The 13,951-nt window shown below is 37.6% G+C and overlaps 1 protein-coding gene across 50 annotated transcripts in view; it reads right to left on the bottom strand.

The window, feature by feature from the left end:
* Nucleotides 1-13,951, bottom strand: part of PBRM1 (polybromo 1) — a 120,547-nt gene that overhangs the window by 79,389 nt on the left and 27,207 nt on the right. For 41 of the 50 annotated variants that reach the window (XM_069095501.1, XM_069095502.1, XM_069095495.1 and 38 more), the window contains 5 exons: nucleotides 11,340-11,408; nucleotides 9,307-9,405; nucleotides 7,538-7,623; nucleotides 6,793-6,888; nucleotides 3,747-3,838 (listed from right to left, as the gene is read on the bottom strand). In XM_069095501.1, coding sequence (XP_068951602.1) covers nucleotides 3,747-3,838; nucleotides 6,793-6,888; nucleotides 7,538-7,623; nucleotides 9,307-9,405; nucleotides 11,340-11,408 — 442 coding nt within the window. The remainder of the gene's footprint in view (nucleotides 1-3,746; nucleotides 3,839-6,792; nucleotides 6,889-7,537; nucleotides 7,624-9,306; nucleotides 9,406-11,339; nucleotides 11,409-13,951) is intronic. The other 9 variants (XM_069095514.1, XM_069095513.1, XM_069095545.1 and 6 more) reach the window with 1 other exon arrangement.

Here is a 13,951-nt window from a genome sequence, read left to right as displayed (position 1 = left end):
CAATATCTCCATCATAAAGAAAGAATTATATCCATCAGGTTTATTTAGTAAAATGTTACTAACCACAATGTGGTCCAAATGAAAGCCTAACAAATATAAAACACAGATCAGTTTTCAGAAGGCTATTTTATTTAAATAAGAGAGAAGTTCCCAACATATTTGTCACTAATTCATATGTGTCACTTTGGTAACATCTCCATTTTCTGTCAGCACTGGAAGTTGACAGGCCAAAACTAAGAAATTTCACCAGATTTCTACATACAAACACATTCTGCTTTCCTTCACTAGTATATCTCTGAAAGGTTGGTAGGTATGTTTTCCTAAATAGACTAATTAGAGGGTAGTAGAAGGCAACCTAATAGAAGAAACAGGAACTCCTGACTTAAAAGGAAGCATATCATTGAAGACACTGATGCAAACATACTTGAAATTTTCTGATACTGAGGGCTAGGTAGTATTAATGTATATCATTCATGGAAGCCAGAAGCACAATTGTTTTATTACATATAGCATGCTCTTAAGTGCTTCCCTCTCCACACACATACACATGTACATATTATAGCTGGATATGTTGTTTAAATAAGAGAATAAAGCCAAAGAAATCTGATACTAAGAATACAAGAAAAAAGGCAACAATAAATCTTTAGTATCCATCCTAATAAGTGTAGGAGGAAGAGCCATAATGCTGGTTTTGAACAGAGTATAATACTCTATAAATCTGAAATTCCATCAAAACTACAAGGCATTTTAAAGACCTGACCCAGAAGATAGAAGCTGTCTAAGTTATCTAATCCACCTTGGTACTGCTCCCCAATTGATCTTAAAAATGAGTTGTATGGGGGTGGCTAGGTGGCATAGTGAATAGAGCCTTGGAGTCAGGAGGACCTGAGTTCAAATTTGGCCTCAGACACTTAACACTTACTAGTTGTGTGACCTTGGGCAAGTCATTTAACCCCAACTGCCCTGCCCTCCACCCTCCAAAAAGCAAAAAAAAAAAAGAGTTGTATTACCTCTCAAATTAATACAAAGCACCATTTTACAGTGGAACTGGCCATCCTTTCTCTGAACTTGCCAATCCACATCTTTCCTGGGTAAGGTTATAATTATTTTGGCCTAAATTTTTTAAACAGCTGTTAGGCTAGAACAAAAGATCTTGTTTCCATAAGAAGATGGACTTAAGCTCAGCAAATGACAATATCAATAGCAATGTCCAAAGAACCAGGCAAATGTTTCTAATTTCTTTGATCCACTCTCAAATAATCCAGCTATCTGGATGGTAGGAATAATGAATGGTTTATAGCTCCCCAAAAGGGGGGCACCAGTTACAATATCCTGTCAATCAGTAAGTTAAGTAGCATTTATTAAGTGCTTACTACTGCCTAGCACTAAGGCATAAAATAGGAGGACGTATGCCCACTAAAGTGTTTATCCCCATCACGAAGGATGTCCAGCAGAGTCCAAATGAAAGAGGAATTGTCTATAACTGTTGAAGTCCTCTAAGTATTCCTGTTTGTGTATGACCTTATTCTAGAAGCATTAAGCCCCATAATATTGCAGTCTCCTAAATGAGATACATAACAACTCAAAAGAGTTTGGACTAAAAATCCATGCAGAAACAGCAAAATGAATAAAGAATGCCTATTGTTTGAACTGGATAGAAAACCTGTGGCTGGCCCTCGTGCATCAGTACAGATACCTTGGACAAATGCTACCAATGAGTTGGGTCTGAAACTGAACAGGAGGAGGACAGTGGGTTAGAATGCATGGCACAGTTCTTTTAATATCCCAAGTTTCTTCCTAAAAGAGAAGCCAACCTTCTTAATAACAATATTTTTCTAGGAATATAATATTGTTCCAGGTCATGAAATATTATAGTCTCCAAAGAAATGACACTGAGGATCACTCAAAGGTTAACAAAAAGGTGCGTGGTGAATGCAAGCAGCCTGCAACACATTATAAATAAAGAACTGTGCCAGAGAAGAAGTGTCAAGGATGCAACCAGAGAGATGTGTAAGTGGAAAAAGCCATGGGCCAGTTCGGTAGTGAGAGTGAGGGCTAACTGAGAGAGGGACTGTGTGAGGCAGAATGTCAAGAAGAGCAAAGGACAGAATACTGAATGAAGTGCCTAGGAAGGCTTTACAGGAGGAGGGGGACAAGAGCTGCCCTGGATGGGCAGCTGTGGAAGGGCTGTGGCCTTTTTCACTGGAGGGAGTGTCTACATTGATGGGACCAAAGATTCATCAGTGTTTGGGACTACAAAGTGAAAGGGTGAAATGGGATACAATTTGGGACATTTGTTCAGGTATACCTTAAATTTTTTAGAATAGAATTAACAGGTATACTAGATGATTTGTTTGTTAGTGGTTTCTCCTTTCTTGAATCACAGGGTAGGATTTAGAACTTTACAGGCCCTGAAAGAGAGAGCACTTAGTTCAACCCACTCATTTTACAGATTAGGAAAGACGGGGTCCAGGGAGGTAAAGTCACATGTGTGCCTAAGAGCAAAGCCAAGAGCTGACCCTAAGTTCTTTGTCAGCAAATACCTATCTCTGTACAACAAACAAATGCTGAATCTCTCATATCCCTTGGTTGGGTCCTCCAAAGAAGACTGAAGTTTGAGTTCTGGCTCTGCAACTCACAAGATGATGACTTTGGGCAAGTCATTTAACTGAGGCTAAGAAATGTTTTCTTATATGTAACATGAGGAGGTTCAACTAGATTACCTCTAAGGTTCCCAAAGCTTTAAATCATATGACCCTTTGGCACTTGCAAGATTGTAGAAGCATTTATATGCATGTCTAATTCTCCATCAGTAGACTGTAAGCTTCTTAAGGACCAGGACTAGACCTGGTGTCACCTTTATATTACTAGCACCTATGACACTGTCTTAAGGAATCACAGGACTGAGGAGAGAGGACCACAGAGAACACTAAGTCCCAAACTCTTGTTTTATAGATGAGGAATCTGAAGCCCAAAGACAGAGAATGACTTGCCTACAATCACCTTAGAAGTATGTGACAGGCAGAACGTGAATCCAGATTGTTGGACTCCAAATTCAGCAAGCTATTTGACTCTAAATTTCAATGAAAGTTTAACTGAATTACAAATATCAAGGGTAAAAATCTAAAAACTCTAAGGCTGAATTTAAAAGTAAAGTTGTCAGACAATGAGATATACCTGCACAGCTGTTCTGTTTAGAAGTTGCTTACTTTAACAGTGAACCCACAATATTAATTTTTATTCCTTTGGCTGGGTTTCTTTAAAGAACACTAGCAATTTAAGGCATGCTGGTTCCAGGCAATGCTAGGTGATAACACATTAGATTTGTAGTTAAGCTATACTACAATTCAGTAGACAAGAGAAAATGATCCTACCTGAAAATGTAACTAAAGTACTGGAATTCTAATAAGATGTGAATTTCTCTATATGAGATTCTGATTGCTTCTGAGATTTATCCAATTAGCCACTATACTTCATAAATTAGGATCTACGTCAGGGGAATTTTTTCTGTTTTTATCTAGCTACATGTCTCAAACTAAAATAAAACAAAAACTTTTGTTACTTTCACCAATCACAGCAGTTACTCAAAATTTAGTAAAAAATTAGTCTAAAACTATAGAAACTCTTAACAAAGTCATAAGCCCACAAAAAAACCCCACAAAGCACTTAAAGCAAATTGGGACAATTTCACTCATCAGCAAGATTTCCTAAATTAAGTTTAGAATTGTTCAAGACTCTGTTCCTACCAGCTAAAGCGGCATCCTCATCACTTTCTGAGCCATACTGGAGTGCCATAGTTATTGCTGATAAACGACCACCTTGGACTGCTCTTTTATTACTGCAAATAAAAATGAAAAAAATAAGGTCCGAAGAAAAAGTTAGGGTAATTTAGCTACTTTTTAAAAAAAGATTATCACTCACAAAAATATACACATATATGCATACAGACATGCGCAAATAAATACATACATATGTCCACATATACAGAAATTCCTCTACCCAACCACCACCTGCACTTATCTTTGTATTTTTTTAACATGCACCATCTAAGAACGATGGGGAAGCAAAGTGACACAGTGGATAGAGGGCTGGGCCTGGAGTCAGGAAGACATCTTCCTGAATTCAACCCTGGCCTCAGACACTCACTAGCTTTGTAACCCTGGGCAAGTCACTGAACGCTGTTTAAACAGTCTCAGCTCCTCATCTGTGAAATGAACTGGAAAAGGAAATGGCAAAACCACTCTGGTATCTCTGCCAAGAAAATCCCAGTGGGGTTATGAAGAGCTGGACATGATTGAAAAAGAACACAATATAAGAACTGAAATCAAAGCTGAAAAGGCAGATAATTTTTTAGTGCGGCTTTATTTTAATTAGGAACTGGTGATAGAAATCACTCTGATAGAGAAAAGAAAGGGCCTGGAGGCACCTGCAGCAGACCACACAAATCTGCCACAGGACTCCCTTCTAGCACAGGATGGCAACACTTGTAAGTTTCAGAACAAAAAGAAACTGGCTATAAGTATACAGTGATTCCTCCCTGAAATAGCGGACGTGCCGTTCTTCCAGCATCTCATTCACTCAGATATGCACACACTATTTTATAGCTTTAAATGAATTATATTTGGGGAGTTTATATTTTGTCATTATATCCATGGTGGTTACTGACTAGCATTAATAACTACTCTTGATGGCTTCTGCTTAGAATTTTTTTCCTGTTAATCATTAGACTTTTACTTTTTTCTAATTCAAAATACAAGACAAATATTTCAAAGAGGTATGATGGTGTAATGGCTACAGGACTGAACTCATAGGCAGGAAGGCTTGGATTTAAGTCCCTTCATTGACATATAGTGAGTCTGGGCAAATTACTTAATAGCTCAGTGCTTAAAGCAACTCTCTTAAGACTTTTTGTAGAGAACAGTTGCAGATCTGCATTGAGTTTCCTCATTGGGAATTTTCTCACACTAATGAAAACACAGGTCTAGACAAAAAGCAAAAAAACCCCTCTGAAACAGAGCAAAATCATTAGTGCTTGAGAAAATAAGCAAAAATACATGTGCTTTTATCAGTGTTGAATCATGCTGATCCAGAGAATATATCAATAAAAAGAAACATTATAGTCTTCCTCTTCCTTTAAGACACAGTTCAAGTATGGGTCTTAATGCATGAAGTTTTAAGGTCTTCATGAAAGACATTCCCTCTTCATACTCTTAGGCATGTAAAAAACATGCTTTAAAAAGCTCATAGTTGGGGCGGCTAGGTGGCGCAGTGAATAGAGCACCACCCCTGGAATCAGGAGGATCTGAGTTCAAATTCGGCCTCAAATACTTAACACAAAAACTAGCCATGTGATCTTGGGCAAGTCACTTAACTCCAACTACCCTCCAAAAAAAAAAAAAGCAAAAAAAATCTCATAGTTGGTTTGTATGAAGCATTTCCTGACCTCCCCAAATGCTAGGACCTTCTCTCCCAAACTAACTGATATTGAATTATTTGGCAATGTTTTTATTTATTAACTTTACATTTATGCTGTATATATTTCTATATGTGCTGGTTTTCCCCCATTAACTCCCATGAAAGTGTGAGCTTATTGTGAGTAGGGAGTGTTTCTTTTTTTTTTGTATTTATATTCCCATAGGAACATAGTAGGTGTTAATATTTGTTGACTCAGTAAGAAAAATTCAATTAGTGATAGATTAGGAAGGAAAGGATTTGAAACAGATAATCTGTTCACCTTATTAAACTTGTAAACAATATGTTTTTTAAAAAGCTTATACTTTGTCATTTTCACAAATAGTAATCCTTTTCACTGAAATGAGGGTATCACAGAAATACACTTATCTACAGGTTAAAGGACTACAAGAAATAAAAGAAAATTTATGAAGTATATAATAAATTTTTTTCCAGAGATGCCTGTAGTACACAGCAGTAACTTGCTGTTAAATGAAAGCAAACAGATTTCAGCTTTGTATTATCAATGAAAGACAGTTTGGTGGCATAGTGGCACAGAGTGCCAGGGTTGGAGCCAGGAAGACTCATCTTCTTGAGTTCAAATCTGGCCTCAGACACTTACTAGCTGTGTAACCCTGGGCAAGTCACTTAACCCTTTTTGTCTAAATCATTCTAGTATCTCTGCCAAGAAAACTCCAAATGGGGTCATGAAGAGTCAGACACAACTAAAACTATAGAACAACAACAATATCAATGAAGAAGAGTAATTAAAAGCCTTAAAGCCTTTATCATAAAAATCTTAATCTAAAAGTCCAAGTTTGAAGTCTCCTAACCATAGTACTTAAATGTTTTCTGGGAAAAGCCAATATTTTAAACCATGGGAGGATTAATAATATTTTTTATACTTATATAGTACTATCTACTTTTAGAAAGTTTTTTCAGTGATGCCTTTGCTTTTACATATCATTCTTTTTTGAATATATTTCTACCTCTCTCCTAACTCAGCCATCCCGTGTAATAAAGATGGAAAAAATCAGCACAGCAAACCAAACTATCATACTGACAAGATACGCAACATTCCATACACCTACGTTGCCAACCTCTACAATGGAGGGAAGTGTAATTTCTAGATGTTTCAACAGGATCAAGGTTGGTCACAATTACACACCATGCAATTTCTTTGTTGTCGTTATTTCTATTTAGTGCTACATACTTTTAAAATAATTTCTATATGTATTCTCATAAAGTTCTAACAGCAGTAATGATTCTACTTCAAATCAGTATCAGGCAAAGCTATTGAGATTTTGCAACCAATGTGCAATGCTCAATTATTTCTCTTACCGATAATATTTGCTGGTAGGATTTCTCTCTTCACTAAGGCTGCCCTTACCCTGTGAAGAACCTGTCAGCTTGGCTGCAGCCAAATTGGATGGAGTCCTGTTCAGAAATGAGATAACTGAGAGGCCCAAGTCCCAATTGATACAATAAAGAAATCATGACACTCAGCAAAAAAGAAGTCAGAAAACAGTGACAAGAAATCATGGTGGGCATTTAAGAAACTCAGAACTTAGAGCTAGAAAGTCCCTTAGAGACATCTATTTCAACTTTCTCATTTTATAGATGAAGAAACAAACTGAGATGTCTAAGTTTACCAAACTAGTGAACAGCTGAGTCAGGACCAATCCTTTCTACCTTTCCATAGTACCTACCTAGACTTGGTTTAACAGGAATGGGTTAGTAATGTGGTGGCAATCTTTTTGCTAGTAGCTTTTTTCTCCCCAATAGACTGTAAAGAGATGGTGAAGGATATATAGAGCCATGGGAGGTGTCACTGGAAAGATACTGAGTGTCAGGGGTAGAATTCTCATTTAAATTATAATAATGTCTGCAGAAGAAGGGACTGAGGGTAAGTTATATGGAACTCCATCCAAATCCCATGATTAATTTTATAATTATGAAATGAAATGTGAATACTGTTTTTTAAGGAAAAAAAACTATCTCAATCTTCCTGAAAGGTAAATATATCAGATTACAAAAACCTAAGACTCATTTAAACCCCATGTTCTGAGAAAAACTTTTTACCCACCTTATTCGAAGGCTTGACTTGGCCATTTCAACATGTTCAATTTCTGCCTTTTTCAAATGAAATATTTTTTTAATTGAATTTGCATCCTGTTAAGATAAAAATTATTTGGTTTAGTAAGTGGATAAAATTTTTATGAGGTAAAACATTCTTTCTTCTCCTACAGCACACACTACATGAAGACCAAACACTCTTCCAAGCCACACTCAAACTTATGCTCCTCGCTGCTCTTACAAGGCCACCTGACCCCCTAAGCCTCCACAAAACTGTCACTGATGGCCTTCCTGGAGCTGTCACAGAAAGCACGGCATACTAAATAAAAAGAAAGTAAGCACTGCTGATAAATGGAAAGAAAGTATAAGATAATAGAATGATCAATACTTTTTTACCTTAGATTAAAAATGGGAAGGTATGTGCCTTTTTTAGTCTGGAGGTTATACATGTCAGCAGAAAGTTCTCTTGAGTGAATACAGAGACTCAGACCAACTGTAAACTATGAGTTTCAATATCTAAAATCCAAACTAACAACTCATTTTAGGAACAAAATATTTTCCCTTGTCTTTAAATTAAATGATGAAAATTAAAGCCAACTTCTTCATTTAAGGTAGTGGTCTGGAAGACTACTAAGACATCATGCTGTATAATAGGTATCATTTATATAGCTTTCAGGCATACAAAACACTTTACAAATATGATCTTAATTTATCCTCACAACAACCCTGGAAGGTAGGTGCTATTATTATTTCCATTTTCCAGATGAGGAAACTGAGGCAGGACAAGTGACTTGGTCAGGGTCACACAGCCAGTATCTATGGCTGGATTTGAACTCAGGTCTTCCTGATTGTAGGTCTACACTATCAAATATGGTCTCTGAATCAGATGTTTTGGGATTTTTTTGTCACAAGAGAAGTTCTGGAGGGAAATGATTGTAATATAAAGACAAATGCATCAACAAAACTCTTCTTAAAAGAGCATGAACTTTCTATTAGCTACAGTAGCAAGTAATTCTAAAAATAAGACTATAAAAATACCTTAATAAAGATACCATAAGACCAAAGAAGCTCACAGCTCTAACTGGATTCAACTTTGGAGATTTCGTTTTATGTCTTTTTAAAATTAGTGTCATCTGGGACAGCTAGGTGGTACAGTGAATAACAGCACCAGCCCTGGAGTCAGGAGGACCTGAATTCAAATTTGGCCTTAGACACTTATACCTGTGTGACCTTGGGCAAGTCATTTAACCCCAACTGCCCTGCCTTCCCCCTCCAAAAAAATAAACAAATAGAAAGGAAAACCTGAAAAATACATTAAAAATAAAAATAAAATTAGTGTCATCTGCTTTCCAACAAGAACTACCGTGTTAGGATCAGCATCTTCAAGATTAGAGGCTTTACCAAAAATTTCTCTAAGTCACCTTGCTATGCTTTGCTGACAGGCACTTTTGCCAATTCCCAATGAATTTTCATTAATTTGGAGTGAATCTATAAAGAGCTCAAAGAGCTTCAGGGACCTGCCCATAGTCACCTTACTATGATTGTGGCCAAGACCTACATCTCTCTTTGACCCTAAATTCAATGCTCTCCCCTTACCCCTCATACTTTTCTACTTTTACGAACTTCAAACCAAGGAGATAAGACAACTCACATTAAAAGCATGCTATATGAACTATTTAACACATTTACAGCTTACTTAATAACATGAAAGTCAGAAAGGAACAAAAAAGACAGCCCCCCGCCCCCACCACCTCCCCCAACTCCCTATTAGAAACTAACCTTGAATACTTGAGACCCAGGTTCATTGTAGGTTTTGGCATTTTTTGCTAGGAGATCTATATCCTTTGCCATTGCATGGATACTTTTATAACTCCCATTCTAGGAAAGTAATAAAATAGGCAATAAATGTTGGAGAAAGTTAATAAGAATTTTAAAATCTATTAAATTAACTATGCAATTTTTAAACTTCAGTGAAGGCCCAAATTTTTTTTTAAATCAAATAACTAACAGATGCAATCATTTAACCTTTTCAAAAATTTTATTATTGGGGCAGCTAGGTGGTACAATGAATAGAGCACTGGCCCTGGAGTCAGGAGGACCAGAATTCAAATCCAGCTCACTTAACACTTACTAACTAGCTGTATGACCTTGGGCAAGTAACTTAACCCCAACTGCCCTGCCTTACCCCCTCCAAAAAGAAAAAAAAATATTATGGGCAATTAAGCAAGTTTTGAATAATTTAAAGCAAAACATGATTCCGTTTTTAGACACTATGCAGCAATATGCAGATTGGCTGTTTTGTCAAAAAAGGCAGGAAATAAAGGAAGGACACTCATAAGCAAAGGCAGGAATGGACAGGGCTTTTTCTGGAAACAAGAGAAGACAAGCAGGCTGTGCACTGACAATAAGGTGTTAAAGAGGTAATAAGTTGAGTCCAGACTATAGGCTAAAAAGAAAAGCCCAAAAAACTGGCATGGTTCTCAGAGCCCCTCTACAGCTTAGTCAGCAGGTTTCATGAGTAGCTAGGCTGAAAAAAGGATCACCTGGGCATCCAAACTTCTCATAGTGAGCCATGCCAAACTTAGCTGGCTAGGTCTTGGACAAGAGATACCTATTTTATCCTCAACGGTATACTTGAATTTTTTCCAGCTCCATACCAAGAGTAGGTACTTCACTGACAAAAAGTCTTTGGGAACTCAGGTCATCTCCACGCCATGATGAGGCACTCGAGAAGGGCTACTGTGGATTAGGTATGTAACTGTAATAATAACAATACTAAAAGTTACATCTGTATAGCACTTTATGACTCACAAAATGCTTGCCATACTCATCTTGTTTAATCCTCACAAGTATATTTTTGTGGTGAGTAGTAAAATTTTTTTTATCTCCAATTTACAGAGGAGGAAATTGAGGCAAAGCTGAGACCTAAACCTAGTTCTTCTGACTCCAAATCCACTGCTCTTTTCATCAGACCAGGGAGTCATTCTTGATTCTTGAATAGCAGAGTGACTTGGTGGAAGGTGTGTTTTAGAAAGATCAGCCTAGCAGTTTGTAGGACAGACTGTAAAGAATCTGGCGTTAGATAGAAATACAATAATTCAGGTGTAAGGTGATGAGAACCTGGACTAATACGGTGATATAAATAGCAAATCTAAGAAATGTCTGGAAGGATGAAACATCAGGACTTGATGAAAGAATGGATGTAGGACTCCAAGAGATACAGGTCTGAGAATAACTTGTGAGAAATCAAATTTTATACTTCCAAATATAAGCCAATTTTATAGGGTCATGAAAAAACATCCCTCTCCTAGGAATGTTAGAAATCCAGGATGATTAGGGATAGGGAGATTGCATTCTTCTCAAGATCAGGCATTGGCTGTTGATGACATAGTAAGCAGGCCAGTATTTTAAAATACTGTGAAAACTTTTGTGCTCCCAAATAATTCACAATTAATTGATTTTATTATTAAATTATTAGCCAACTACATAGAAATAACTTAAATGAATTTTCTAAGTCAGAAATGATGGATATGCTTTATTTTTGGTCAAAGAGCAATTTTTATTCTGCCAATGAGAAAGTCCTATTTTCTGGAGAAACAAAATAGATACTACCTCCTCAAAAGCTGTCATCAGTTAACATTACCTTTATTTGCTTACATTACATATGCCATAACACTACAGAAACATTTGCTTCTAAATATATTTTTAAGAAGTGATTCTGTGTTCTAAGCCCTTCCCTCAACCTGTCCACAAATCCTGGGGTCAGATCTACTCAGAATTATACTACGTACAGTATATAGACCTCTTCATACCTGTATCTTCTGAGCAATAGTCTTAAGATCAATGGGCTCCTTAATTATTGCATAATAGTCAGGATATTGCTGGAAAATAAAATACATACATTCCATTAAGCTTCAGGCTGTCAGTTAAGTTAAAGAAAGTATTATTCCACAAGGTCAAATGAGCATTTGTTTCCATAAGATGTTGAAGAGCAAAGATGCAGAAGGCACAAGAACATTCTATCTGAAGCTACAGAGCAGGCCTGCACAACCTGCGGCCTGTAGGCTGTACACGACCTGTGGGCATGCCTGCCAAAGGATTTGGGGTGACCCGCAAAAAATGTGGAAAATATGTTCCTCTACACTTTTCGCGGGCCACCCAAAATCCTTTGGTGTGCCACAAGTAGCCTGCAGGCTGCAGGGTGTGCAGGCCTGCTATAAAGCATCTGGATTTTAACAAACTATATAAAATATCCCTCATACAGCACTACACAAGTGTGGAATTTGGAGATCCCAAGAGCAATGAAAGTTGAATACTTTTTATCCCAAATTCAAAGAAGCACAGAACATAAAATATAGGAACACAAATCATCCATGCAAGGAGATAAATGGGGGAAATTCTAGAAAGGCTGTGTACACATTCTTGTACTGCTGTACTGTGAGTAAAATGGATTTTTAAAAATTTGAATCCTTAAGTTTTTAGGAAAGGTGAGCGTAATGGCAAGCAAAGTAGTACTCTGCTTGTTTTAGCTGTTGTGAATGTTATGCTTTTAGTTTATTGCTGAATAAATAGAGAGTTCACTATACCATGCAATTAGATCCTTAAAGTTATTCATAGCAGCAGTCCTTAGGAGAGAAGCTCGTTATTGGCTTTACGGTAAGAAAGGCCTTTTGTTAGTTTTATGGCGAATTAAGTGTTTTTGATGAAAATAGGATAATAATATGTAAGCTGAATCCACTTACGGATTATGTGGTTATTACCACTCTAATAATAATAGATGAGGAGGTCTATTTAAAACATATAAAAAGGGTCAACCTTAAGAGTCAGGAAGATTTGGGTTCAAATTCTGCCTCTGACACATACTAGCTGTGTGACTATGGGTAAGTCAAGAACTTCTCAGTTTTTAAGACAACAGATAAGTTGCAGAGCTGTAGCAATGAAGAGAGTTTCCAAGTCAGGAATTCCTGACACTGATGAAATCACAGATTTGGACCAAAAAGCAAAAAGGGAAGCTAGAGCATAAAACACAAGTTGGACAAGACCCGGAGGTGATCTCTCTCCGCCTCGGAGCTCCCACGTACCTGCCTTGGGGCTCTTTAGCCTTCTAGCAGAGGCTGGAGATGGGATGGCAAGAGCATGGAGCCAGCTGGCTGGCATGCCTACGCTCCAGGACCACAGGGCACACTAACCAGAGAGATACAGCCTATTTTATCAGGCTGAGCCTGTCTCTACATTTTAAAATGAAAAGACTGTACTAAATGACTATTAAGGTCCTTCTAAAATTCTAGGATAACCTCTTGGAGGTCTTTGTGTCCATCTTATCTTCTCTACCAGACAGAGGCCTGGAAGCAGATACTGTCTTCTAGGAATCCCGGGGCACCCTTCTCACAGCACTGTACTCAACAAATATTTCACAAATGTTGACTATCAGTAGAGCTAATTGTCTGACTCCTAGAATAGATAGGTTTTTGGTTTATTTTAAAGCACCACCTTCTATAGGTCAAAGGCACTAAAAAAGACAATAAAAATAAAGCCACAGAAATGAAATGTCTATTTCTGTCCTCTTCACTGGTTATTTCCTTTCTAATCCCTTAATATGGGTGTTCTCCTAGGGACTCCCTTGGCCCTCTTTCACTCTCTACACTCTCCCTTGATGAGCTTAATTCTCATGGTTCTAGCTATCACATTTGTCCAGATGAATTCCAATGTAAATCTGCCATAAACACCTCAAACTCAACATGTCAAAAACAGGCCACTTTAACTTTCCACCTAAACCTGCTTCTAATTTCACTTTCTTTTGTCTGGAGTTTAAAGTCCCTCATAATCCAACCTCCTTCTGCCTTTTTGGGCCTTTGACACTGTACTCCTCCTCCCCCAAAAGGGACACTGGATTCTCTGCTCTTATTCAAACAAGACACTCCATCTCCCATACCTGGGTGTTTTCACCAGCTGTCTGCAATGCTCTCCTAGCTTATTTCCATCTTTTCTTCAAGTCCCAGCTAAAATCCTACCTTCTACAAGAGCCTTTCCTAATCCCCCATAACACCATTGTGCCCTTACTTCCCCCATTTATTATCTCCAGTTTATCCTGTATATATCTTATTTGTAAACAGACATTTTTGCACGTTGTCCCTCATTAGACTGTGGGCTCCTTGAGAGTGGAGACCAGTTTTTGGCCTTTATATCTCTGTAGCACTTAGGCCATGGTAAGCATTTAACAAGCAATTACTAGGGGTGGCCAGGTGGCTCAGTGAGTAAGAGCAACGGCTCCAGTGTCGGGATGATCTGGATCAAATCCGGGCTCAGATACTTAGCACCACACCCACAAATAACTGTCCATGTAACCTTGAGCAAGTTACTTAACCCTGATTGCTTTAAAAAAAAAAAAAATTACTGACTCCTTCTGTGTTACCTCCATGCATTT

This window comes from Petaurus breviceps, unplaced genomic scaffold (assembly GCF_028583685.1).
Source record: "Petaurus breviceps papuanus isolate PSGF00001 unplaced genomic scaffold, PetGlider_PUasm1.0 227, whole genome shotgun sequence".
Taxonomy (NCBI): domain Eukaryota; kingdom Metazoa; phylum Chordata; class Mammalia; order Diprotodontia; family Petauridae; genus Petaurus; species Petaurus breviceps.
This window is presented reverse-complemented; position numbering and strand designations above follow the sequence as displayed.